This window comes from Elephantulus edwardii, unplaced genomic scaffold (assembly GCF_000299155.1).
Source record: "Elephantulus edwardii isolate Elephantulus edwardi_28Jun2011 unplaced genomic scaffold, EleEdw1.0 scaffold00049, whole genome shotgun sequence".
NCBI lineage: Eukaryota > Metazoa > Chordata > Mammalia > Macroscelidea > Macroscelididae > Elephantulus > Elephantulus edwardii.
The window spans coordinates 1,849,900-1,874,653 of record NW_006399799.1 but is presented as its reverse complement, the minus strand read 5'-3'; the positions used below and the strand labels follow the sequence as shown (position 1 = coordinate 1,874,653).

General features: G+C 45.2%; 1 protein-coding gene across 1 annotated transcript in view; it reads left to right on the top strand.

Moving 5' to 3' along the window:
* CSMD2 (CUB and Sushi multiple domains 2) overlaps positions 1 to 24,754 on the top strand; it is a 972,861-nt gene that overhangs the window by 370,525 nt on the left and 577,582 nt on the right. Inside the window, 1 exon segment of the mRNA XM_006886423.1 lies at positions 22,128 to 22,322. Within this exon segment, the coding sequence (XP_006886485.1) occupies positions 22,128 to 22,322 (195 nt within the window).

Sequence of the window (24,754 nt, the reverse complement as noted above, 5' to 3'; positions counted from 1 at the left end):
TGAACCCAGATCTTCCTCGTGGAAGGAAAGAATTCTACACTGAACTACTGGTGAAGGATTTTTAACAGGGGGGTGCTTTACTCTAACTCTCCCTGGCTGCTCTGTGAAGAATGGTTGTGTATGCGAACAAGAGTCAGATTAGGGAGGTCAGTCAGCAGGCAGAAGGTGCTGGTGGCTTGGGCCACAGAGATAGTACTGGAGCTGGAGCTAGAGAGCAGTGCCTGGATTCAGAAATGGCCAGGAGGTCTGGCTGACAGGTTGAATGTGAAGGTGGGGATAAGAGAGGATTCTAGAGGATTCTGGGATTTTTGGTCAGAACAACAGTTCAAGAGTTTAAGGTGCATTTTTTTTTTCTACATTGAATTAACTAAAAAGGAAAGAAAGCCTCAGATCATAGAGCAGGTAAGAGGTGAAGCCAGCCTTTGGACTGGGCCTGTAGACCTCAGATCTGGAACATTTAACTGCTGGATCTTCCTGGATGTGGGCTCAGCCAGGTACCAGCACCCAAAGGGGGAGCAAGGCTTCTTACATCTCAGTCAGCAAAGAGGGAGGGCACCAGTCCCCAGACAGGACATTTGAATGGATTAATAGCAAGCAGACAGAATCCTAGACATTCATTTAATCTAATGGTATTCACATATTCAGAGCAACCTTTTCGAGATGATAATGATGGTGATGATGAGATGATGGAGGGATGGCCACACAGTGATGATGTCAGCTTCTACATACTGGGATATTTATAGCAAGTCTTTTCTGTATAACGTTTTATCAGTTCTGGCAAACATGGCCCCCATTCTGCAGATGAGAAGACTGAGGCTAAAAGATATTAAAAGGATTTGTGGAAGGCCACCCACCAGTAAGTGGAGGAATGAGAATTCCAATCTTTGTCTCCGAAGCCTGGGTGTCTTCCTAGTAATGGCGTAGGTTAAATGAGGAGGCTAATTAAGAAGGTACACATGCACTGTCTCCTTGGTGTTCTATTTTTTGGGCCAACTCGAAGGGACACCGAGTAATTATTTCCTGGAATGAGCATCTTCTGCACAGGCCCCAGGATGCTTCGTTCTCAGCCTCCTGCGTGGAAGCTGACACCACGTTTGCTTGGCGACAAGTCACAACAAGGCTCAGCACACTCCCACCCCGCCCCACTCAGGCGGCACCTCCCAGGGAAAAGAAGCTAAAACAAAATCAAGCTGGGCTCCTAATTCACATTCCATCTCCGGCAGCTCTTTGATGATAAATCATTCTGGAAATGGAAATGAGACAGGAGGGAGGCGCCTGGTGATCAGGACAGTGTGGCTCACTTCCACTTGGGATCTCCTTCTCTTCCTCTTGGGGCATTCACTGAGTCAGGGCTGTGTTACGAGGGGTGAGCCGGCACCTTTACCTTCTTGGTATTTGTCCCAGGCTTGGCCATGCTGTGTATGAATGTGTATCTTACTAGGTGGGCAGTCACAACTCACTCCCCATCTGGGAACTGCACCCCAGTAACATGCTCATCCCTGTACTGTGCCTGTCACACACTCATCCTCTCCCCACCCCTCACCATGGTGGAGCCTTAGACCACAAAGGTTTCCATGACGTTGTCAGTTGCTGATGTTGTTGTTGTCATGTGCCATTGAATTGCCTGCAACTTATAGTGACCCTATGTACAGTGGCTCTGGAGGCTCCCTATCCTGAGCCTGAGCTGGTTTCACTGATTCAAATACACCTGCTCCCATTACCCCAGTTACCATGTCACTCCCTCTCATCCAGGGTCTTCCTTTCCTGTGATGTCCCTCTACCCTTCCAAGCATGATGTCCTTCTCTAAAGTCTAGTCCTTCCCGGCAACATGTACAAAGTATGTGAGAAGCTTCAGAATCCTTGCTTCCAGAGAGCAAGTTGGTTTCACTTTCTCCAGGACAGAGCTATATGTTCTCCTGGTGGTGCATAGTTTGTTCAGTACTCTTCTTCAGCATCACAACTCAAAGGCATCAATTCTGTCATCCTTAGTCATTGTCCAGCTCTCTGATGCATAGTAAGTAACTGCAAAGACCACAGCCTGGATCAGGTGTACCGAAGTCTCCAAACTGACTTTAGCACTCTGGAGCGGTCCCTGACAGCAAACTTCCCCAGTGCAATTCATCTTTTCATTTCCTGACTACAGGTGCCAAGAGTGTTGATTGTGGAGCTGAGCAAGCTGAAATTGTTAACAGCTTTCATCTCCTCTCCATCCATCATAGTGCTGCCAATTGGCCTAGTGGTGAGAAATCTTTGTCTTCTTGATGTTAAGCTTCAATCCATACTGAAGACTGCGGTCCTTGACTTTCTGATGAGTTAGCTTCAATTTATGATTACCTCACATTCAACAGAATGACATATCACCTGGTCTTGTGCCATCTTTCCACTTACTGGTGTGCTCAAGTCCATTGGTATAGTCAGTTTGTATTTTTTAAATTTTATTTTATACTGGTTTATATGCATTGTTTTTTATGCCAGACCTTTCCCCTTTCCTTTACCCATCTCTCACTCCAACCATCAAATGGTGCCACCCTATATTTAAGCTCCCCTCCCTTGAATCCTTGTACGTGCTCTACAGTAATCATCTAATACAGTATTTGTCTTTTATGAGACTGAGTTAGTTCACTCAGCATAATGCTCTCCAGTCCTCCCCATGTTAGGTAGTAATTTACAAAATCATTGCTCTTTCATGCTGCATAGTATTCCACTATGTGAATGTACCGTAATTTCTTAATCTATTCTATTGTGGTTGGGCATTTCGGCTGTTTCTGTGTTCTTGCTATGGTGAATAATACCGCTATGAACATTGGTGTACAAGCTTCTGTTTGTGCCTCAGTTCTCATTTTCTCGGGGTAAATTCCAAGCAGTGGGAATAGCTGGGTCATGTGGAATTTCTGTGTTCAGCTTTTAAAGGAAATGTTGGACTGCTTTCCAGAATGGTTGTACCATTGTACAATCCCGCCAACAATGTATAAGAATTTCTATCTCGCAACATCCTCTCCAACATGTATTACTTGCTGTCCTGCTAAACTTCGCCACTGCCACTGGGGTAAGATGGTATCTAACTGTGATTTTGATTTGCATCTCTCTTATTGCTAGTGATTTGGAGCACTTCTTCATGTGTCTCTTGGTCATCTGAATGTCCTCCTCTGTGAAAACTCTTTCCATGTGTTTTGCCCATTTTGTAATAGAAGTATCAGCCTTTTTCTTCTGGAGGCCCTATAGAATTCTGTAAACTTTTGTGATGAGGCCCTTGTCTGAGATGGTATTGCCAAATGTTTATTCCCAGTCAGTAGGTTTTCTTTTCACCTTGTTGGAAAAAAATTTTGATGAGCACGGAGATTTCATCTTTAGAAGGTCCCATTCATCAGTTATCCTCTTCAGATTGTATACTTCTGGCTGTAATTGGCAGTCCCTTTATCCCATAGACTAGGCTTTCTAAGCTTGGTCCCAGTTTGTCTCTTATGAGCTTTATGGTTTGGGCCTTTATTCTGAGGTCTCTGATCAGCCTTGAGGTGATTTTTGTGTATGATGTGAGATGTGGATCCTGTTTTCAGCTTTCTGCAGGTAGCAGTACAGTTTGGGCAGCACCGTTTGTTGACAAGGTTGTCATTTCGCCCTTTGATGATTCCCAGGTTGTATTTTGAAGGCTTCTTCCCAGGGCACTCATCTTCCAGCACTGGAGCAGATGCTTGTGATCCTGCTATGATCTACTGAGTTTTCATTGGCTCATTTTTGTCAGTAGATTGGTAGGTTTTTGCCCTTCTTCCTAGTTTGGAAACTGCTGAAATCTGTCCACCACATGTCACCCTACTGGTACTTGAAATAGCATGTCATAGCTTCTAGTCTCCTGGCAACTCACAAGCCACTACAGTATAACTAACCAACAGTCAGATTGTTTCCATAGCAACCTTTTTTGTCAATCACCTATGAAAGGCAGTCATGTATAGTGGTTGGAGTCAACCCAGGCTTTATCACTTACCAAGTCAATCAAGTTAGTTCTTGGTTTCCTCCAATGTAGAACTAAGATTATTCTAGTGCCTTAGTTTGAGAGTTTTGCATGTATTATCTAACTCTGCCCTCCCAGTAGCCTAAGAGGCCCTTATGTCATTTTCCTGTTTATGCCTTGTGCCCCAGTAGGGGAAACTGAGTCTCTGGGAGTTGAAGCACTTCTTCAAATGTCCCTCATTAGGAAATAGTGGTGTTGGACTTTGTCCATACTTAATCCCATCTCTCTCTGCACAAGAAACATGGAACAGAGGATCAGGCCCACAGGGAGTCCCCAGCAAAGGAGTACCCATCTGGTAAATTTTGGGCGTGATCACAGTTGGCGTCGGTCAATAAAATCCACCCCCTTCCCTCAGGAAGCCTTGTCAGCTTTAATGGGCAAGGCCTCATTAGCCTGCATGTTCTAATCTAGGGTCCAGCAGGCTTGTCCTTTTGGGTAAAAGCAGAGGAAGCCAGGCCTGACCTCTGTGGGCCCGGAAACCCTGCCTTCCTGTGAAATGGGTCCTGACTCCCGCAGTGGTGAAGACCCATGTGCATTATATATTCCTTGCCTGAGGCTGGCGTCACAGATTTCCATAGATTTAGTGGTTTTAAACAGCAGAAATTTATTCTCTCACAGTTCTGGAGGACAGAAATCAAGGTATTAAGGAAAACACGGTTTCAGCAAGGTCACCGTCTCTGAAGGACATCCCAGCCTCTTCCCTTGTGCCGGTCTTTGCTTCCATCTTCACATAATGCCTGGCAAAGTCTTCAAATGATTGCCTTGCCTCCTTGTGGAGCTACAGCCTGGAATTGGTTCTGAGAGCTTCTTCAATAAAGGGCCACCCTCTCTTGAACGTAGGTGTGCTGAGACGGGGAGGGTGTGCAGTGACATGGTTCCAGCCCTCAGCAGACATGGGCTGCAGGAATCAGAGGGTGATGAAACAGCACACCTCCTAAGCAGAGAGCGTTAGGAAGTGACAGTGCCTGCACTGTTTAGACAGATTTCTGTCTCTTCAGCTCCAGAGAACCAGCCCTCCTCAGCCTTAGAGAGGAGTGCTAACAGACAAGCCTATGGAAAGGAAGGTGGAAAGGTCAAAGGCCAGGCCAAAGGCAGGCAGGATCAACTAAAGGTTGAGATGTCAGAGATAAGACAACATGAAGGAAATGCTGAGTTCCTCAGGGGCCTAGAAAACAGGGCCTGGGGATTCAGGGACTCCAGGATGAAGGAGCCTGAATGAAGTGTCTATCTGTGTCTGTCTTCAGTGATCAAGCGCATTGATGGAGTGATTGGGTCCCTTCAGCTCCTTGGAGATATAGAAAGATGTAAGACATGCTGGCCTCTTATTCGACCCTTCCCTGAGTGTACAGAATGATGAAGTCTCCATGTCTGTGCATATGCTCTGTGCCCTGGGATACCGTGTCTGGACTGCAGCTGTCTTGACTGTGTTTGCAGAATGATAAGGCCCGAGAGCTACCTTCTCCAGGCCCATCTTCTCGTAGGGCTGTTAGCAGCCTGGCCACTCCTGAAACATCCACTGTCATTCAACACTGCCTCCCAGCAGCTACCCAGCTCTGCCTCTCTTGGGGACCATACCCACCGTCTCTCACGTAAACACATATGTGTTATACTCACATGTACTCTCACATACACACTACATATGTATACATTACTGTAACATACACACCCACAGCTGTTCTGCTAGAGGATATGCAAACTGTTAGGTGTTGTAGAACATTGGGTATTGGAGGAGACAAAATACAAGTGCTGGTTGGAGACACAGGTAGATCAAGATCATGGAGGCCTTTGAATGACATTCTAAGGAATTAGAATCTCATTCTGTAAGTGATGGGAGCCACTAAAGGGCTTTGAGAAGCAAATGAGACCAGTTTTGCCCTTGGACAGAAAACCAAACCTCTTACCAGCGAGTCATCTCCAACTTATAGCCACTCAGCAGGACAGTGCTGAATTGCCCCATGAGATTTCAAAGGTGGTGCCCTTTACTGAAGCAGATTGTCATATATTTCTCCTGCAAACCTATTAGTGGGTTCAAACCACCAACCTTCTAGTTAGCAGCTAAGTATTTTAACCATAGCACCTCTAGGGCTCCTTAGAGGGTGGGTTGACTTGGGACAAGTTTAAAGACAGCAGAGTAGGACAGCCAGCCATCTCCCAGTCCCACGAAGATGAAGTATGTGGGACCTGTCCTGGGCTGTTAGCAGTGGCAATGGGGTGGAGGGCAGAGATGAAAGGGTAAAGGAGGCAGGTTAGAGACTGACAGCAGATTGGATGTGCTTCCGGTTTGACTTAATAGATCACAGGCACAAGAAACACAGGCAGAGAGGTGCATTTTTGACAGACAAGTGACTTCTGTTCAAGCATGTGCAGGTGGTGGTGGGACTTTATAGCTAGGGATTTAGGAGCTTTGGTGGCCTACTGGTAAAAATCTGTGCTGCAATCCCAAACGCACATAGTTCGAGGCCAGCAGCTGCTCCACGGGAGAAGGATGGGCAATCTCCTTCCGTGTGATTAACCGCCCCTGAAAACCCATCAGAGGGTCAGCTATGGGTCAGTTCTGACTCTACAGTACACAACAACAACAAGCACCAAGAACAGAGGTAGATTGGTTGTAGAATTCTCACCTCCCCATGTGGGAGATACAGGTTTGACTCCCAACAGTGCACGCTTGTACATCCACTGTCAGTCTGTCTCTGGAGACTTACACATTGTTGTGACGTTTAATGGTCTCTGGTGGCACGCACCATGGTTAAACCTTTGAACTAAAACCTAAAGGGTGTCAGTTCAGATTAACCCACTGGCTCCATGGGAGAAAGGCCTGGCGTTCCTCTCCCTTAACTACAGCCTAGCCTTAATTACAGCCTAGGAAGTACTATCAGGCAGTTCGACTCTGTTACATGTGATCTCTGTGAGTCAAAAAATGGACTCGTCGGCACCTAAAACATGATGATGGACAAGTTTCAGCAGAGCTCCACGCTAGATCGCCTGATGATCAGCTTGGGAAACTCAGCCAGTGAAATCCCTTTGGATTACAGTGGCCTGATCTGCAGCCAGGAGTCCTGGTGGCAGAGTGCGTTACATGCCAAACTACACGCAGAAGGTCAGCCACTTGAATCCACCAGCCACCTGGGCAAAGAAAGATTGACACTCTCTTTCCATAAAGATTTGCAGCGTCAGAATCCTGACGGAGCATCTCTGTGAGCTGGAATCAACCGGATAGCAGTGGGTTGGTTTTGGTGGCCTGTAGCTGGTCAGGAGGAGAGAGCAAAACAGAGAGCATTGTTTGATTGTGCTGTGCATCGATGGGGTCACTGTGACCTGGGGACAGACTCTGTGGCAGCTTATGAAAACAGCAGCCAGTCTAAGAGCAACCCACAGTGGGGGCAGCTGTGCTCCTGGCCTTCACTGTCTTACTTCCTCTGTCAAAGATGAGCTGAATACATCTTCCAGGAAATTGCTCCAAGTGATTGCTTTCCATCCTCCTTGAGGCTGTGTGTTACCGGCTGGTGGGTGGTTTCAGGGCAACTGAGGAGAGGAGCAGAGAGGGGGCAGCTTGGCAGGACGCACTCTGGGCCCCGTGAAAACAACAGGATCACCTCCTGAGCTTGAGGGTTGTCATACATGTCCCTAGTTGAGGCTGCGTAAGACCATTCCTGAATTATTCTTGCTGGGAACTAGCTAAACCCTCTCTGACTCGAAGCAGCTGGCCCCTGCCTGGCCTGTTAAAAGCTTGTTAAAAGTTATTTTGGTCCAAGTGATGCCACCTGCCTGGTACAGCCAGGGGTAACTTCCCAAGCTCCTGGGGTCCATCTGCTCTCCCCAGAAGCCATTCCCAGCTTCTCTGTATTTCCTGCTGCAGCCTCTCACGCTGCAGTAGTTGCTTCTCCTGGGGAACTCCAGGAACTGATCATATCTCAGATTTATTAAGCACTTACTGGTGTCAGGCACCAAGGTATGCATTCACCTGGTATACCTTACATAGTCATCGCGATGACTCTGTGAGATGGGCATTGCACCTACCTCCATTATGGTGAGGAAACTGCAGTGCAGGCAGATGAAGGAAGTTGTTTACAAGCAGACAACACTGGGATTTGAATCTAGGACTCTGCTGTACCTGGGATTGCTGACTCAGCAGCAGCTAACCACCACAACAAACCTATATCTGCAAGGGGACACGAAAAAAATTCAAACTCAAATCTATGTGATTCCAGGTGACATTCTCTGGTCCTTGATGTTCTGTGCCTCCCCAGCCATATCCGCCCCTCACTGCCTATCTCTTAAGTCTAGGGCCAAGCCAGCAGCTACTTGGAACTTCTACAGGGACAGACCTCCATGCCCACCCCAACCCCCTGCACATCCTGCTGTGACAGTAGCTCCAATACAGGTGCCAGACAAGCGCATGAGTGTGGGGAATCCTATGCTGGAGATGCAAGGAGACAGCTGTGAGAAAGGCTAGTTCACCTAGAAGAGGCCACACAGCTGTGGGTCATCTTTTTGAAACCACTTTATTGAGGCATGAAATTTTCTGGTGTATTCACAGATATATGTAACCATCACCACAGTTAATTTACAATATAATTATCATCTCAGAAAGTAACTTTATACCTTTAGCTATCACCCTGTACCCTACTTTAGGCATCGCCCTCTATACCTCCATTCCCCCAGCGCTAAGCTACCACAATTTCCATACTGGCTTACATAAAAAATTCATAAAGTTCATTTACATTGTTTTTCACACCAAGGGAAAGGGAGCTTAAATATAGGATCACACAATTTGATGGGTGGAGGGATGGGAAAAAGAAAGGGGAAAGGTCTGGTGTAAAAAAACAGATAAATATTCTCATATCTAAGTATGCATTGTTTATCTGAAGGGGAGAGGAAGTAGATTATATCTACTGTCATATATGTGAATGAAAGAGCTGTGAACAGTTGTATTCTAGGTCTGTGTATGCACGGTTGTGTGTAGTGTGTGTGTGTGTGTAAGAGTATGTTTAAATTAATAGGGCTCTTACATATTGGGAGTGAGAATATACTGGTGTATGTATGTTTCTGTATAAGAGATTATGAGTGTCTCAAGTCTAGGGCTCATCCAGGCAGAGCCAAGTCGGCCGCCTGCTCTGTGACCCTGGAGGACTAGAATGGATAAATCCCTACCTGCCTGGTGCACAGGGACCCCCGTGAAGCCTTTGGAGAAATAGCTGGGCTCTGGCAATCAGTAAAAATGAACTGACAGGCAAGAGGTAGAGCTTTTCCTTCCCTGCTGTTCCTGTTTCTCCAACTGCAAAATGTTCACCAGGTGCTATCTTGGGCCCTGTTGGGGAACTTGTAGGAAAGGGAACTGTGAAGCCGACTTCTCTCCAGGTAGGACTGTCTCCTGCCGCACCAACCCCTTTCACTGCTTCGTCGCGGTAGTGCAGCAATCAGGAAAGAAGGTACAAATGTCAGACCAAATGATTCTAAACCCGCAATCGGTCCCCCAGTTGCCAGCTTTGTATGTGTGAGCACTCACATTCCCTGAACCTCACTTTTCTCACCTGTGAAAAGGAGACAGTACACACCTTGCTGTGTTGCTCTGAGGATTGAAGGAGACAAGAAGAGATGTAGCTCAGAGATGTAGTCAGTAACTGACAGTGTTAAAGGAGAAGCAGAGAGGGGAACGAGCCACAGGACTACATACCTCGAGGCCTCAAATGCAGCCCATACACAGTCATTGACTCATTTGTAGTCATTGTGTCACCATCCTTTGCAGAAGATACATTAAATGGCTGGGCAGAAGGGGCTGGATGCCTCACATCTCATCTATCTGGGCCCTTCTCACTCTTCCTAGACAGAGGGAGGCCAGGGGCCAGGAGTCTTTGGAATGTTGTGGTTCTTCCTGTGAGTGGGAGTTAAACTGTCGCATGCCTTTAAGAAGAGAGACGCCTGTAAGCTCTGCTGAAGTTTAGGGCCCTAGGTATGAGCCACATAGACGAAATCAGGGCTCTAGAGCTCCATCATTCTAATAGGTTGAAGATGGCAGGTGGGTATGACCTTGAGCATCCCAACTGGTGTAGACACTCAGAGGGCGCAGGGGAGTAAGACCTTGCCATGGGGCTGGGGCTGCAGGGCCTGGACAGGGACGAGGGAGGCTAAGGAGAAAGCAGCCGGATGGGGTAGCCCTGGTAGGAACAGGATGGCCCCTGCACTCCTCGAGGTTTCAAAGCCAGACTGTCTTGCTGGGCCAGGGTCAGCGCCTCCTCCAAGCTCCTTTGCTAGGATGGCTCAGGACTGAGGTGAAAAGTCCCTGGCTACACCTGAGCACGCTGTAGGTCAAATCTGACTGGTCCTGGTCAAAACCTCCACAGAGCAGATCCAACCAGCTTCAAGGGTCATTCTGCTTCAGTCAGATAGAAAACCTACCTACCCTGAAATTCAAATTGTCAGATGTAAAGAATGAACTCATGTCTTTGCCTTTCTGTGACAGACTGAGCTCAACTGGAAGTGACAGGGGGTTTTTTTGTTTGTTTGTTTGTTTTGTTTTTTTTTAATTTAGGTTGTCTATTTTTCATTTCAATGAACATCTACAGAGATTTTGGAATTCCATTCATTCATTGTTGCACCCTTCTCCCCGCACAAACCCCTCCTCCCCGTTTGCTCCTCTCCTTGAAAAGCAAAAGAAAAACTCCACCTGCTGATCCATTGATCAGTGAGGCCGAGAGACCTCAGATTATGCCCTAAAATCAGTTATCATCAAGTGTGTTCTGACTCACGGCAGTCTTCTATGAACCAGAGGACAACCGTGCTCCATAGGGTTTTCAGTGGCTGATATTTTTAAAGTCAATAGCCACACCTTTCTTTTGAGATATCTTAGAGTGGACTTGAACTTGTAGTGTTTCTGTTAGCAACCAGTGCTTGCTAACCATTTTCATTACTTGTCGACCTCCAGACATTGGAAAAACTAAGATTTGGAATGTCAGATGCAGAACTGTGTGTGTGAAAATACAAAATCAAAGTATATGTTATTGTGGAAAGTACTATATATATGTCAAGTATCATTGTTCTGGCCCTTTTTATTATGAGGGTTAATCAGGAAAGTAAAGCAGGTCTAGCCTATTCTCAACTCTGATCACCCCCTAGTTGCCTAATTGTAGCAAACTCATAGCTGACCCTCCCATTGGATTTCTGAAGCTGTAAAAAATTGCGTGAGAGGAGATTGTCTTTCCCCTGATGGATTCGAACCGACAGAGTTGTTGTCTCTGGGTTAGCAACTCCTGGACTACACCACTAGAGCTCCCATCTTGTGTTGGTGTTGTTAGTGCTATCAAGTGAAAAGCAACTCATAGCTGACCCTCCAGGAGGTTTTTCAGAGGTGGAAGTCACACAGGAGGAGACTGCCAGTCTTAAAGCGGCCAGTACGTAGATTCAAACTACACACTTTTGGGTTGGCAGAACAATTCCTTACCTACTACGCCACCAGAGCTCCCGCATCCTATCCTAGAATACAGCAGTTCCCAAAATGTGTTACGCAGAATGGTTTGGGGATTAAAAGATGTTACTGAGAATAAAAGGGGGGGGGTGTCTATAGACAAATTTCTGGAACTTCTGCACTAAGTGAAGCCAAACGGCTTTCTGCAGAACCTCTGGATAAACTCAAAAGCATTGATTTCTTCATTGAGAGGGAATTCTGCAATATTTCTAAAAATGTTGTGGCACATTGAATGTTTATATCACGGCATTTATTTCCAAGCCAGTGTTGCAGTCAGCATGGAGAGTTGTGCTGCCTGCCCAAAGGAAGGCATTCTCAAGCCCACCAGTTGCTCCCTGGCGTGGGGTGGGGGCCGAGGCAAAGATAAGCAGTTTTCTCCCATGAAATGTACAGCTTCTGAAAACTCACTGGAGAGGCAGCCATGAGCTGGTTCCAACTCAAAAGCAATGAGTTGTTGGTTCTAAGTAACTCAATTTCTAAATTTAGACCCAAATTTTCACCTAGTCTAAGTGTGGCATTAAGAGTATCTTGCCATGCTAACTCATCGGCCACCGCTTATGTTTCATGGTTCTTCTGCATAGACCGCTCTGTGCCAGGGTGTGGTGAGGATCCAAGGGTAGAGGAGGGGTGGAGATGGAGCTAGAGAAGCCGACAGAGGCTGTGTCATGCAGGACCTTGGTGCCAGTCATAGGCTCCTCATTTAAGGGCTATGCCGCAGTATCCTGAAATGGAAAGGGGGAGTTGGCTAGTGATGAGGAAGGACCCCCTGAACTTCTCATAGAGAGTGAATAGAACAAGGAAGCTTTTTCTTTTTTTTAATTGATATTTTAATGAAAGTTCATAGAGCACTTGGATTTCCATTCATTCATTGTTGCACATTTTCCTCCCTGTTCCTCCCCACCCCCAGTTCGCTTTTCTCTTTGAAAAAAAAAATCTTTCATTGTTGTACAATCCGACCCCTAACCCCAGTCCACTTTACTATGCAGCTCTTATTCTGAACTGTTGTTATGCAGACGATACCCAGTCATATATTCCTTTTAAGCAGTCTTTTTATTTTTTTAGAACAAGGAGTCCTTTTACCTCACTGGAAGCAGGAGTGGCACTCACTTTCTAAATAACATGCCTCTGGAAACTCTGTGAGCTTTGATAGTTGTGGAGGAGCTTCAGGCCTTTTGTTCTTAGGGTCACTATGAGTTGTGCTTGACTCGAAGGCAGTCAACAACAATAGCGATGTCTCTTACTAAGTTGTAACCTTGACCCCTCAGGTTTCACTGCCCTTCTCATCGAAACTGACATTTTCTTGGTTCAATTCCTCTCTTATCAGGAGATAGGAAAGTCTCTAGATAGAATTCCTGTACCTGAGATAGATGCATAACTGAATGAGCAGTAAGTTGAAAGCTAGTGAAAACATGGCAGGCTGCCTGTCTTTATCAATAAAGTTTTATTGGAATGTAGTCACTCATTTTGTTTGTGGAAGCTTTCATACTACAGTGACCAAAGTATCGCAACTTAGCCCTCTTGGTCTTTCAGGTAAAAATTATTTCTTACCTAGCCCTTTAAAGAAAAAAAAAATGCTGACCTCTGCATTAGTGCGTTAATTCATATCTTAACCTCTGCATTAGTGCATTAATTCATATCTGATTTTCATTCTCCTTGCTCTCTGTCTCTCTTTTATATGTGGTTTCTTTTTCTCTCTCTCCAAATGTGTCATGAATTGCTTAAAGCCCATGATATGTTCTGTGAAATAGGATGTTACATAATGTGGGTGTTGTGTGAACACCATATTATGTACAGATAGTCCCTAAATTATGAATGAGTTCTGTTCCTAAGTTTATCTTTAAGTTGAATTTGTAAGTCAAAACAGGTATGATTCATAGCCAATGTCAGTTCGTCATGTTTGTCTTAGTATATAATAGTGTATAATATACCTGTCTATGCATAAAATATTAAAGAAATAGTTTCAAATACACTAAAACACTTTTAATAAAATAATACAGTAATAATGACAGTAATATTTTGATGTCTATCTCAACTAGCATCATTTTGTTATTATGAAACCATGGGATATAGCGCCAATTGTTCATATAATTAGCTTTTCAGGTACTGATGCAATGCATCTAGGAAGTCTGATGTAGCCCATATGTTATATGGTGCATTAAGACTCCCTGCCCCCTGTGAAATCCAGAACCTATGTCAGAAAAACTGTTCATCAAAAACCAAAAAATCCTCATCACTGAGGCAGCATCATGATAAATGGAAAAAAGATTGAAATTGCTAATGATTTCATTTTACTTGGATGCTCATTCAAAACTGATGATAACAACAGTTAAAGAACCAAAGCTGTGTTGCAGTGGGGAAATCTGCCCTCTTGGACCTCTCCAGAGTGCTAAAGAGCAACAATGTAAATTTAAAAACTAAGGTGCACTTGTTCCAATCCATGGTATTTTTAGTTGCTTCCTGCATCTGAAAGTTTCATGATGAGAAAGGAAGACTGAAGAATTGATGCTTTGCTTTCAGTTGTGGTGTTGGAGACGAGTACTGAATATCCCATGGGCTGACAAAGGAAAAAACAAATCTGCCTTAGAAAAAGTACAAGCAGGGTACTCCTTAAAAACAAGGATGGTGAAGCTTTGGCTTACACACTTGTTATCAGGACGGGCATTCAGGAGGGGTTTTCAGAAGGGGCATGTTATCAGGAGGTGTTTCCAATTCGTGGAAATCCCAAGACATCATGGTAGGAAAGGTGGGGGATCAAAGAAAGAGAAAAAGACCCTCAACAAGATGTATTGACACATTGTGTCTAACAAAGAACTCTAGCATCTCAGAGGTGGTAAGGGCAAGGTCCAGATGTACTGTTTAGGGTCACTATGAGTCACAGTTGACTAAGTGCCACCTAAGAACAACAACAACATTATATGTTTGTGATATTGTTTTTTTTTTCTTTCCTATACATGTGTGTATACATACATAATGTGTGTGCATATTTATACATGTACATGTGTATGAATTTCCAGTATAGCAGGTGTCGTGGTAGAGAAACACTTGGGTCCTAGCTGAAAGGGTGGCCATTTGAATCTTCCAGCTTCTCCAAGAAAGAAAGGCATACAAGTCTGGTTCTGTAATGATTTAGGACCTTGGAAACCTTGGGAAACCTTCCTCTACCCTGTAGGGTTGCCATGAAATGGAATAGACTTGAGGGCATTGGAATATATTTTAATTCATTCAGCACCTTCCAGCTGGGTGCTCTGTCTGTGCCAGGCATTGAGAGGAATATTATGTGGAGAATACACCACCATTCCTGCCATTCAAGGAGCCCAGAGATGAAAACAAACACTTGAACAATTACAAGTAGGCTCAGCTTCTGTTTAGAAGCCAGAGGGTTAGAATGAATGAATTCCAGTATTATGACAGTTGCAGTACAAGAGAAACCCTGGCATAATTCTGGGAGTGAGCCATGTCCTACCAAACAACAACGATACGGGGTTGTGAGATTGAAAGGTTAATGTAATGAGCAGAGGAGGTCTGTATGTAGTTAGTGGCCAGGAATTCCAGGATTCTAGGAGTCAGTTATCAGTCATATTATGCCTGAATGTTATCATGGTATGCTCATTCCAAGGGTTTTATAAGACAAAAATCATATTAAGGAAGGCTTCACAGAAGAGATGACATATCAATGTGACCTTGAAGGATGAAAGGAATTTATCAGATGGAAAAGTTGAGAGGAGAGCAAGGTACGCTTAGGGAACCTGAGGTTTAGAATAAATAAGGGTGAGGAGACCAAGCGGGGAAGCATGAGATAAGGCATGCAGTAGCAACGAAGCACCTGTCCTGAGTACGGCCCATAGGGAGTGTGCACTTAATAATGTTTAAAATACTGAACAGCAGTAGGTCTGTCCCAACTCAGTGGTACACAACAACAACAACGGAGTTGTAAAGAGGTAAGGTAACATGCGACATGGAAGTGCCTACGGCAGAATGGGCACTCAGAACATCCTGTTTGTTAGTTACCATCAAGGGGAATTTGATGGTGACTTTACATGTTCAGAGTAAGGTCTTCGAGTCTGTGGCCTATAGAAAGCAGTGCTCAGAGCCTTACCGTCAAAGTGTCTCTCAGTGGATATGAACTGCCAATCTTTGGACTTAACTATTTGTACCATTTGTTATCCAGCACTTAACCATTTAGACCAGGGCTTCCTACTCCGTAGATAGCAAACCCATGACGATTGTGTTGATCCAACCTCACAGCAACCCTACAGGACAGGATAGAAAAGCCCAGTCAAGTTTTCCAGGCTGTGAATCTTTATGGGAGCAGATAGCTACATCTTCCTCATAAAGTAGTAGTTGTTGTTGTTAGGTGCTGTCAAGTCAAGTAGAACTCATAGCAATCCTATGAACAGCCAACCAGATCTGTGCCCTATCCTATGCAGTCCTCATAATCTCTGACCCACTAGAGTTCACTGCTGAAGTCACAGTGTCAAGCCATCTCGTGTTTAGGGTCTTCCTCTCCTTCACTGACCCTTCATTTTTCCAAGTGTGATGTCCCTTTCCAAGGAATAGCCTCACCTAGCTACATGCCCAAAGTATGAAAGATGAAACTACACCTTTTTTGCCTCCAAGGAACACTTTGGCTGCACTTTTCCTAAGACATTTCTGTTTGTTCTTTTGTGTGTCCATGGGATAATAAGTACTCTTCTCCAGCACCACAACTCAAAGACATCAATTCTTCTGACATTTTAATTCATTGTTCAGCTCTTTAATGTATACAAGGTGATTGAGAAGACTGTGGCCTGAAGCAACTGCACCTTAGTCTTCAAACTGACATCATTGCTCCTCAGCATTTGGGAGAGGTTCTTAACAGTGGACTTGCCCAATGCAGTATGTCTCTTGATTTCCTGACTACTGGTACTAAGGATGTTGAGAAATGGTTGGTTAATTTGAACTGTTGACCTTTCAGTTAGCAGAGAGCTTTAATCTTTGCATGACTGTGAACCCTGTCTACTACCACTTCCATCCCAAACATATGTGCCTACACTCCTGCATGCACGTTTAGCATCATGACTTCTTTTGCTGTTTGGCGGATATAGGAAGACTGACACTTTGCTCTGAATCTTTCTCTCCAGTTATCCTGTCATCTTACATCAACTGTATGACCATGGACATGAAACAGATTAATAGAAGGAAGATAAGAAAGCAAAACATATGAGGCATGATTATAAAGAGAATACTAATGACTCTTTGTTATAACATACGGACCAGAGTCTCAGTGTAAGAAGAAAAGAAGGCAAGATGTAGCTTTTTCCACCCTCCAACCAAGAAGGAGATTGATTGCCATACAATCACGGAGAATATTATGTTGATTGGCAAGAGCCAAGCTTTGTAGATGGGACAAAAATTCCCCACAGCTAATCTACAATGGAATTATTCAATGTCAGACAAAGCTTTAATAATATTGTTCTGGGCCGCATTGGATGTAAATATCCCAGTCTTCATTTTGTAAGCAATCAAAGGGAAGCTTTATAGACAGGAGAGCATGAACAGTTACAGTATCTGTTCCAAAGAACACACAGGCAACATAGGGGAAAAAAAAATCAAAGGATGCTGATTCCTTAGAAAGCCTTCGCTTTGTGGCTTATCTCCCATCTCCTGCGTCTGCCCAGTAAATGGTGCATCAGACATATTACAAAAGACCACGCTTTAAATGTTGCCCTTGACATTATTAAAAAGTATAGGTTTGTCAAATCAGACTGGGAAACAAAACAAAATGAACACTGCTAAAATCTGGGCAGTGGCATGACCACCTTTCACCCTGTCTGGATGAGGAAGGGGAAAGAAAAGCTCCTTTCCTGTGTGTCTATTGCGGGTTGGGGCCTCTTCCAACTAAGAGAGTGAGACACTGAGGCTGAAGAGACCTAGGTTAGCTCTGCCTTTTGCTCTGTCACCGTGCTCTTCTAAAAAGAAGGTGATATGCATCATATAAAGTGCACGCTGTTAAGTGTTATTAAATCAACTTTATAGAGATGCTGTGAACAACAGATGGAAACCTTGCTTTGTCCTGAGCCATCCTCACAATCTCTGCCTTATTCAAGCCCACTGTGACAGTTGCTCTGTCTGTCCATCTCACTCTGTCTTCCTGTCTTTTGTGGACCTTCGACTTTTCTGAGTATTAATTACATCTTTTTTTTCCGGAGACATCATATCCAAAGTGTAGGAGATGGAATTTCACCATCCTTGCCTCTAAAGGACATCTTGTTTGCGCTTCCTCTAAGATAAATTTGTTTGTTCTTTTGGCAGGCCATAGTTTAATCAGTACTTTTTGCCAACACGGCAGTTTTTATTTCGAAGTTCATAAGCTGCACAAATGGTTTGCACTCAACTACTAATCTAAAAGTTGGCAGTTTGAGTTCAGCCATTAGAGCCAAAGAAGAATAGTCTAGTGATTTGAAAACCCCTAAGGACCAGTTCTCTTCAGTAGCACACTGGGACACCGTGCATGGCAACTGACTCTATGACTGTGTGCTTGGGTTTTTTGAGGTTTGCTTTTGTGTGTATGTGTTTATTTTTATCATATAGTCTAAAATGTGAAACATTCAGTAGTAAATAATGTTGTTGTTGTTGTTGATTGCCTTCGAGTCAAGCACAACTCATAGCAACCCAAGGAACAAAAGGCCTGAAGCCCCTCTACAACTATCAATATTTATCAAAGTTCATAAAGTTTCTGGAGGCATGCTATTTAAGAGGTGGATGCCACTCCTGCTTCCAAAAGTAGATATTTATCTTTAAAAAAAAATTAAAAGTAAATAGCCAGCTACTTTTGAGTCAGCTTTAACTTAGGACATTAAAACAGTACACCACAGGATTTTCAATGAAGGAATTTTCAGAAATAGATCACCAGATCAAGGCTGAGTGGACCCAGGCCTCCAACTATTGGTTGGCAGCTAGGCCTGCTACCCATTTGCTCTACCCACTTCAGCTGCCCTGCGAACCCAAAGGTTTTGAATCCACCAGCCACTGCTGGGTGGAAAGACAGGCAGTCAGTCTCTTCTATGCTGCTTCCAGCCCCAGAGCCCAGTGGAGGGTTAGCTATGAGCTGGTTCCAGCTCAACAGCAATGATTTTGAGTTTTTTATTCCATAAAGGGCGGGGGAAGAACTACCCTTGTTTTCAGATAAAGGGACTGAAGCCCAGAGAGGTAAAGTTTCTGGCTCAGGCAACATTTGTACCCAGGCCTTTTTGAGCAGAAAGGCTTTCCTCTTTCCATTCACTGTGCTGCCCTTGGAGATTGGGGTTCAGGATGAAAAGGGAGGTAGGGCGTGTACGATCATGCATTCATCACACCCAGGTCCTGGTGCCAGTGCCAGGTCAGAGTGCTCTGATTATGAGCAGCTCATTAAGTAAAGAGCAGTGAGCATTTGAGAGTGACTTTTTAAAAAGAATCGACTTTTATTTATAGTGACGTTCCAGTCATTAATTTCAAGGGAAGAAAGCCCAAAGCAGAAGCAGGTTCATTAAAAATTTGACATTAGTAATTTAATTAAATTGGGTCTTTGCGTCTCATTGCGGAAAATGAAAGGTTAGTTCTATACCCATTCGCAGCCCATTTCCCCTGGTGGGCTCCCTCCCCTCACCTTTGCTTGCTTTCTTCTCCAAATGTTTACCTGGCTGCCCCTCTCTCCCCAACACTCACATAAACACGTGCACATCACGGTCACTGCTTCTGTGGGCGCCCTCAACCCGCTGCCATCTGCTCGACCACCATCACCATGGCCAGCCAAGGGGGAGTGGGAAATGCCAAGCAGAGAGTTCTGGGTAAATCCTCTTGGAACCGTCCTACTATTCGAGGGCTTAGAGAATTGGCAAGGAAGACTGTTTCAGTTCTGAAGTTGATATCACCCACAAAAACAAACTCCAAAAACTCCACAAGCCTACTGAGGGCAGGGACTCATTCTGTCTTATTCACCACTCTGTTCCCAGCACCTAAAACAGTGGACCCACAATACATTTTTGTTGCCTGGAGGAACTGATGTATGAATGAATAACTCACCATGTAATCACTTAATGGACAGATGTCACCTTGTAAGTTCTAGGCACTGAGTAAGGTTCTCAGGATAGACCTGAGACCCAGGGCAGGCCCCTGTGCTCATCGCCCCACTGGCCCAGTGGAATAACATCTGCCATTTTTTTAGCACCTACTGTGTGCCAGACAGACACTGTGGCAGCCACACAGCATTCATTACCAATCACCCCTCTCGATATTATCATCTCCACTCCTTTCTCAGACAAGAAAAGAGCTCAGAGAGGTCACATGACTCAAGGTTATGCAGAATAAGACAATGACAGCTCCTGATTCCAGACACAGATCAAGCTGCATCTATGCTCCGCAATTTCCCTTGATGCTGAGCTTGTCTCCTCCTTTAAGGGAAGGCGGTGGGGAGGGTGGGGAAAGAGGGAAAGCTTTTATTCTGAAGACTTTGAAATAATGTCTATATTGAACCAATTGGTCATGGAAGACAGAGGCAGACCAGACTGTGGACGAAAAAGATGCTGGGCCTGGGACACCCTCTAGAGACCGTGCGGTCTCATATTCATTTCTCCAATTTCATTGCTACCCTTCTTTCCTCAAGAGGACTGAACTTTTACGCTTTCTCTGCCCTCAAGACCTTTGCACTTGCTGTTTGTGTTCTCCACCTGGACACAATTTTTGCTTTGCTAATTCATAATAATACCTTAATAGTGTTCAGGGTAGAAATTGGCATCCCTGGTTCCTCAGACTGGGTTGGGTACCTGGACTAGTCCCTTATTTCATCTTGTCAGGGACTTTTCCAGAGTACTGAAGAACAATGACGTCAGTCTGGAGACTAAGGTGTGCCAGATCCAAGCCATAGTCTTTGCAATTGCTTGTTATGCATCAGAGAGCTGGACAATGACTAGGGATGATAGAAAGAGAATTGATGTCTTTGTGCTGTGGTGCTGGAGAAGAGTGTTGAATATACCATGCACTGCCAGGAGAACACACAGGTTTGTCCTAGAGAGGGTGAAACCAGGCTCCTCCTTGGAGGCAAGGACTCTGAGGCTTCATCTGACATACTTTGGACATGTTGCAAGGAGAGATCAGTCCTTGGAGAGGGACATCATGCTGGAGAGGGTGGAGGGACTGAAAAAGAGAAGAAGAACCTCGATAAGTTGGATTGATTCAGTGACTGTGGGTAATGAGGGTAGGTGTGTCAGAGACAGTAAAGTTGGCGCAGGATAGAGCAGGTTTCAGGCTGTTGTGCATAGGGTCGCTATGAGTCACAATCAACTCGATGGCACATAATAGCAGCAGGTGCCATTGAGTCAATATCTACACACAGCAGCCTATGTGACAGAGTGAAACCTGTCCTATAAGGTTTTCTGGCATTTTATCCTTACAGGATGTAATTAGCTCCTGCATAGCCAGTGGGTGAGTATGAACTATCAGCCCCTAGGCTAGCATATCCCATCATATCCCTCAGAGTATCACCTAACTGAGTCCATCTGCCAATGCACTGGGAGCTTAGATCCTCTCGTGGTAGTTATCAGGCACCAGGCGCTCTTCTGAGTCCATTCCATACCTAAGTCCATTTCGTTCTCACGGCAACCCACTGAGGAAGGTACTGCCTTGGTCCCCACCTTACACATGAAGAAACTGAGGCCTAGAAAAATTTAGACACTTGCTCAAGATCTCACAGGAACTGAGCCTTTGGGCAGGGATGTGGCTGAGTCTGACACCTCGCTCCTCTGCTGAAATGTCTCTATGAGTCACCATTAAGTGAATGAAGGGACAGAGCTTAGACAGCAGTGTGGATGGTACTGTGACCCTTGGGGGCAGCCAGGAAGGGCGGGAAGCCTGGCCTGCAGAGCACAGGCAGCCCCAACACTGAGGAGATGGGCAGAGGGCAGGGGAAGCAGATGAACAGGTGACTTGCAGGCACAAAGGAACTGCCTTCTCCCGCCCCTGTAATTGGAGGGTCATGATGCTCTTGCGTCTTTACAAAGACCATTTCCTCTGGATAACGAGAGCACGCTTGCCGCCGGTCCTGATTAAAGTGCGCTTGCTCTGGTAGCACACTGTACATTATGTTCCTCCGCTCCCAATTTTCCCCTTTAAACAGGTCAGGCTGATCAGAACTCTGGCTCGTGTCTCCCCATCTCACTTCTGTTCCAGCCCTCACAGCCCCTACAATTCCTCCCAAAGTTGCCAGGCCAGAGTACCCTCTGTCTGCTGGGCAGACCATATGCGAAAGCAAGGACATTTTATGTAATGAGCACCTGCTTTGTGTCATGCTCTGTCTTAGGGCATGCCATGGTGTTTGGTGAGAAAGGATGTAAGTCTAAAGCTAGGGAAGCCATGCCCAAGATATTAAAGGGGCTCCTTTGGGTCTCATAGCCAGGGACAGTCAACCATAATTTGCACCCAGAGCTGCATTAGAGGGAACTGGGTACCTAACTAGAAATAGCACATGTGGCTCCTTTTTAGCATGTGAAGTTTTGCAAGGACCCCAGGCTTGGAGAATCTGCAGGTTTGAGAGGTGACCAAGGGCAAGGATCGTCTTGAATTTATAGGAGTCCCAAGGAGCTGACCTGCATGAGGGGTTGCTCAAACCTAACTCACAGGGTGTTTTCTCTCTCTATTCTCCCCAGTTCTCCCCAGTCACACGTGTGGGAACCCAGGGAGGCTGCCCAACGGTGTTCAGCAAGGCTCCACCTTCAACCTAGGGGACAAGGTTCGCTACAGCTGCAATCCCGGCTTCTTCCTGGAGGGCCACGCTGTGCTTACGTGCCATGCCGGCTCTGAGAACAGTGCCACGTGGGACTTCCCCCTGCCCTCCTGCAGAGGTAGGTGCTGGAGACAGACTGGAGTTGGGAGGCTGCTGAGAGGGGCTGCAGGAGTGGGCTTTCCATGTATCCAGAGGGGATTCAATCCCCGCTGGGGAGCTGTACCCTACACCTCTGCCAGGCAATAGGCAATGTGTTTCCTTGGCCTGCCACAACTGAATGGGGTAGAAAAATGGAAATTTAACATCTCACTGTTCTGGAGGCTGGAAATACAAAAGGAACCCTGGTGGCACAGTGGTTAAGGGCTCAACTCTTAATGGAAGGTTGGATAGGTTGAACCCACCAACTTCCCTTCAGGAGAAAGGTGTGACTTTTGTGAAAATGTAGGCCTTAGGAACCATAAAGGAGGGCTTTTCTCTGACCTATGGGGTCACAGTGAGTTGAAACAGACTTAATGACACCAGCCAACAACGTGGCATCAGAAGACTCAAATCTGGGGTTCACCTGTATTGACTCCCCTGAGGAGTGTCAGAGAGAAACAGCTCCATGCCTTTCTCCTGGCTTCTGGTGACGGAGCACAATATATGGTTTTCCTTGGCCTGTAGGCACATCACTCAGGTCTCTGCCTCTATCTTCATATTGGCTGTCTCCCTTCTGTTTGCCTCTCTGTGTCTCTTTGGTCTCATCAGGACAGCAGACATACTGGACTCTTGTTGTTATATGCTGTCTAATTGCATACAACTCATAGGGAGCTCTGGTAGCCTCATGGCAAGAAGCTGCACTGCAATCCTGAAGGCACTTGGTTTGAAGCCTTCAGCTGCTCCTCAGGAGAAGGATGGGCAGTCGTCTCCCAATGCAATTAACTGCCTCTGGAAACCTGCCAGAAGGTCAGCTAAGGGTTAGTTCCAACTCGATGGTACACAACAACATAGAGACCCTATGAACAACAGATCTCAACTCTGTTCTATCCTGTGCCATCCTCACACTTCCCGACCCATTGCAACAGTCACTGTGTCAATCAACCTGGTCGAGGGTCTTCCTCTCCTTCACCAGCCCTCTACCTTCCCAAGCATCATGTCCATCTCCAAGGAATAGTTCCTCCTAGCAACGTGCCTGAAATGAGGCGAAGTCTCCTCATCTTTGCCTCCAAAGAGCACTCTGACAACACTCTCTTCAAGACATATTTGTTTCTTCTTTTGGCAGTCTAGGGGATGTTCAGAGCTCTTCTCCAGCACCATAACTCAAAGGCATCACTTCTGTCATCCTTATTCACTGTCCAGCTCTCAAATGCATGGCAAGTGATCAGAAAGACCATGGCCTGAATCAGACACACCTTAGTCTTCAAACTAACATCATTACTCCTCAATAATTTGGTCCCTAACTGCAGACTTTCTCAGTGCAATAAATCTCCAGATTTCCTGACTGCTAGTACCAAGAGTAGCAATTATAGATCCAAGGAAGATGACATTATTGACAGTTTCTATCTTTTCTCCACTCATTATGAGGTTGCCTATGAGTCCAGTGGTAAGAATCTTTGTTTTCTTGACATTCAGATGTAATCTATACTGACAAACAAATTTAAGCCTCAAGTCACAATATTGGAAGATGCTCTGGGCAATATATTGGAGGACAAAGAAAGCATTAAAAGAAAATGAAGGGAATGCACAGAATCACTACCAAAAAGACCTGACTGGCACTGAAAATTTCAGGAAGTGCAGAAACCTTGTAAGTAGGTACTTCTTTAACAGTAATGAAGGAGGAAGTAGAAGGAGCATTGAAGGCATTGGCGTCTTTGAGTGGACATTGACTCACGGATTTCAGTGACTGACCTTTCAGGTCTCCAGGCCTTTCTTCTGAGGCACTTCTAGGTGTACTGGAAACCCAGCCTTTCAGTCGGCAGTTCAGAATATTAATATCTTGCACCCTTGGGCACTTCTTCCCTCATAACAGGCAAGCTGTTTTCTAAGATAATTTCTAATGCCTTTTATCTGATGATAGAAACATAGTACATGATCTTTCTGAAAAGCTTGGAAATATGGAAAAGAGTTAAGAAGGAAACAAAATTTACTGATTTTTTAGATATAATTTTCGTGTATTTCTGTCCTGTGTTTCTACCATTACATATTGTACCCGTGAATCTATTCTAAGTATGTATAGGGCTGGCTTCTCATGCACATAGAATGAGCACTGGTGGCCTAATGGTAAGGAGTTGCACTACGAAGCCCAAGGCATGTGCTTCAAATCCACCAGCTTCTCTGTGAGAGAAAAATGGGCAAAATCCTTCTGTGGATTTACTGTTGTGATTTACTGCCTCTGAAAACTCACTAGAGGGTCAGCTATGAGCCGACTCTGATTTGACAGCATAAAACAACTACAGTGCATGGAGACAGTTTTATAGCTACCTTTTTTTGAAAAAGTATGTATGTATAACTTCCCATGGTAGAGTTTCCCCCAGCGCTTACCAAGCCCATTGTGTCAGAAGCAACCTCCTG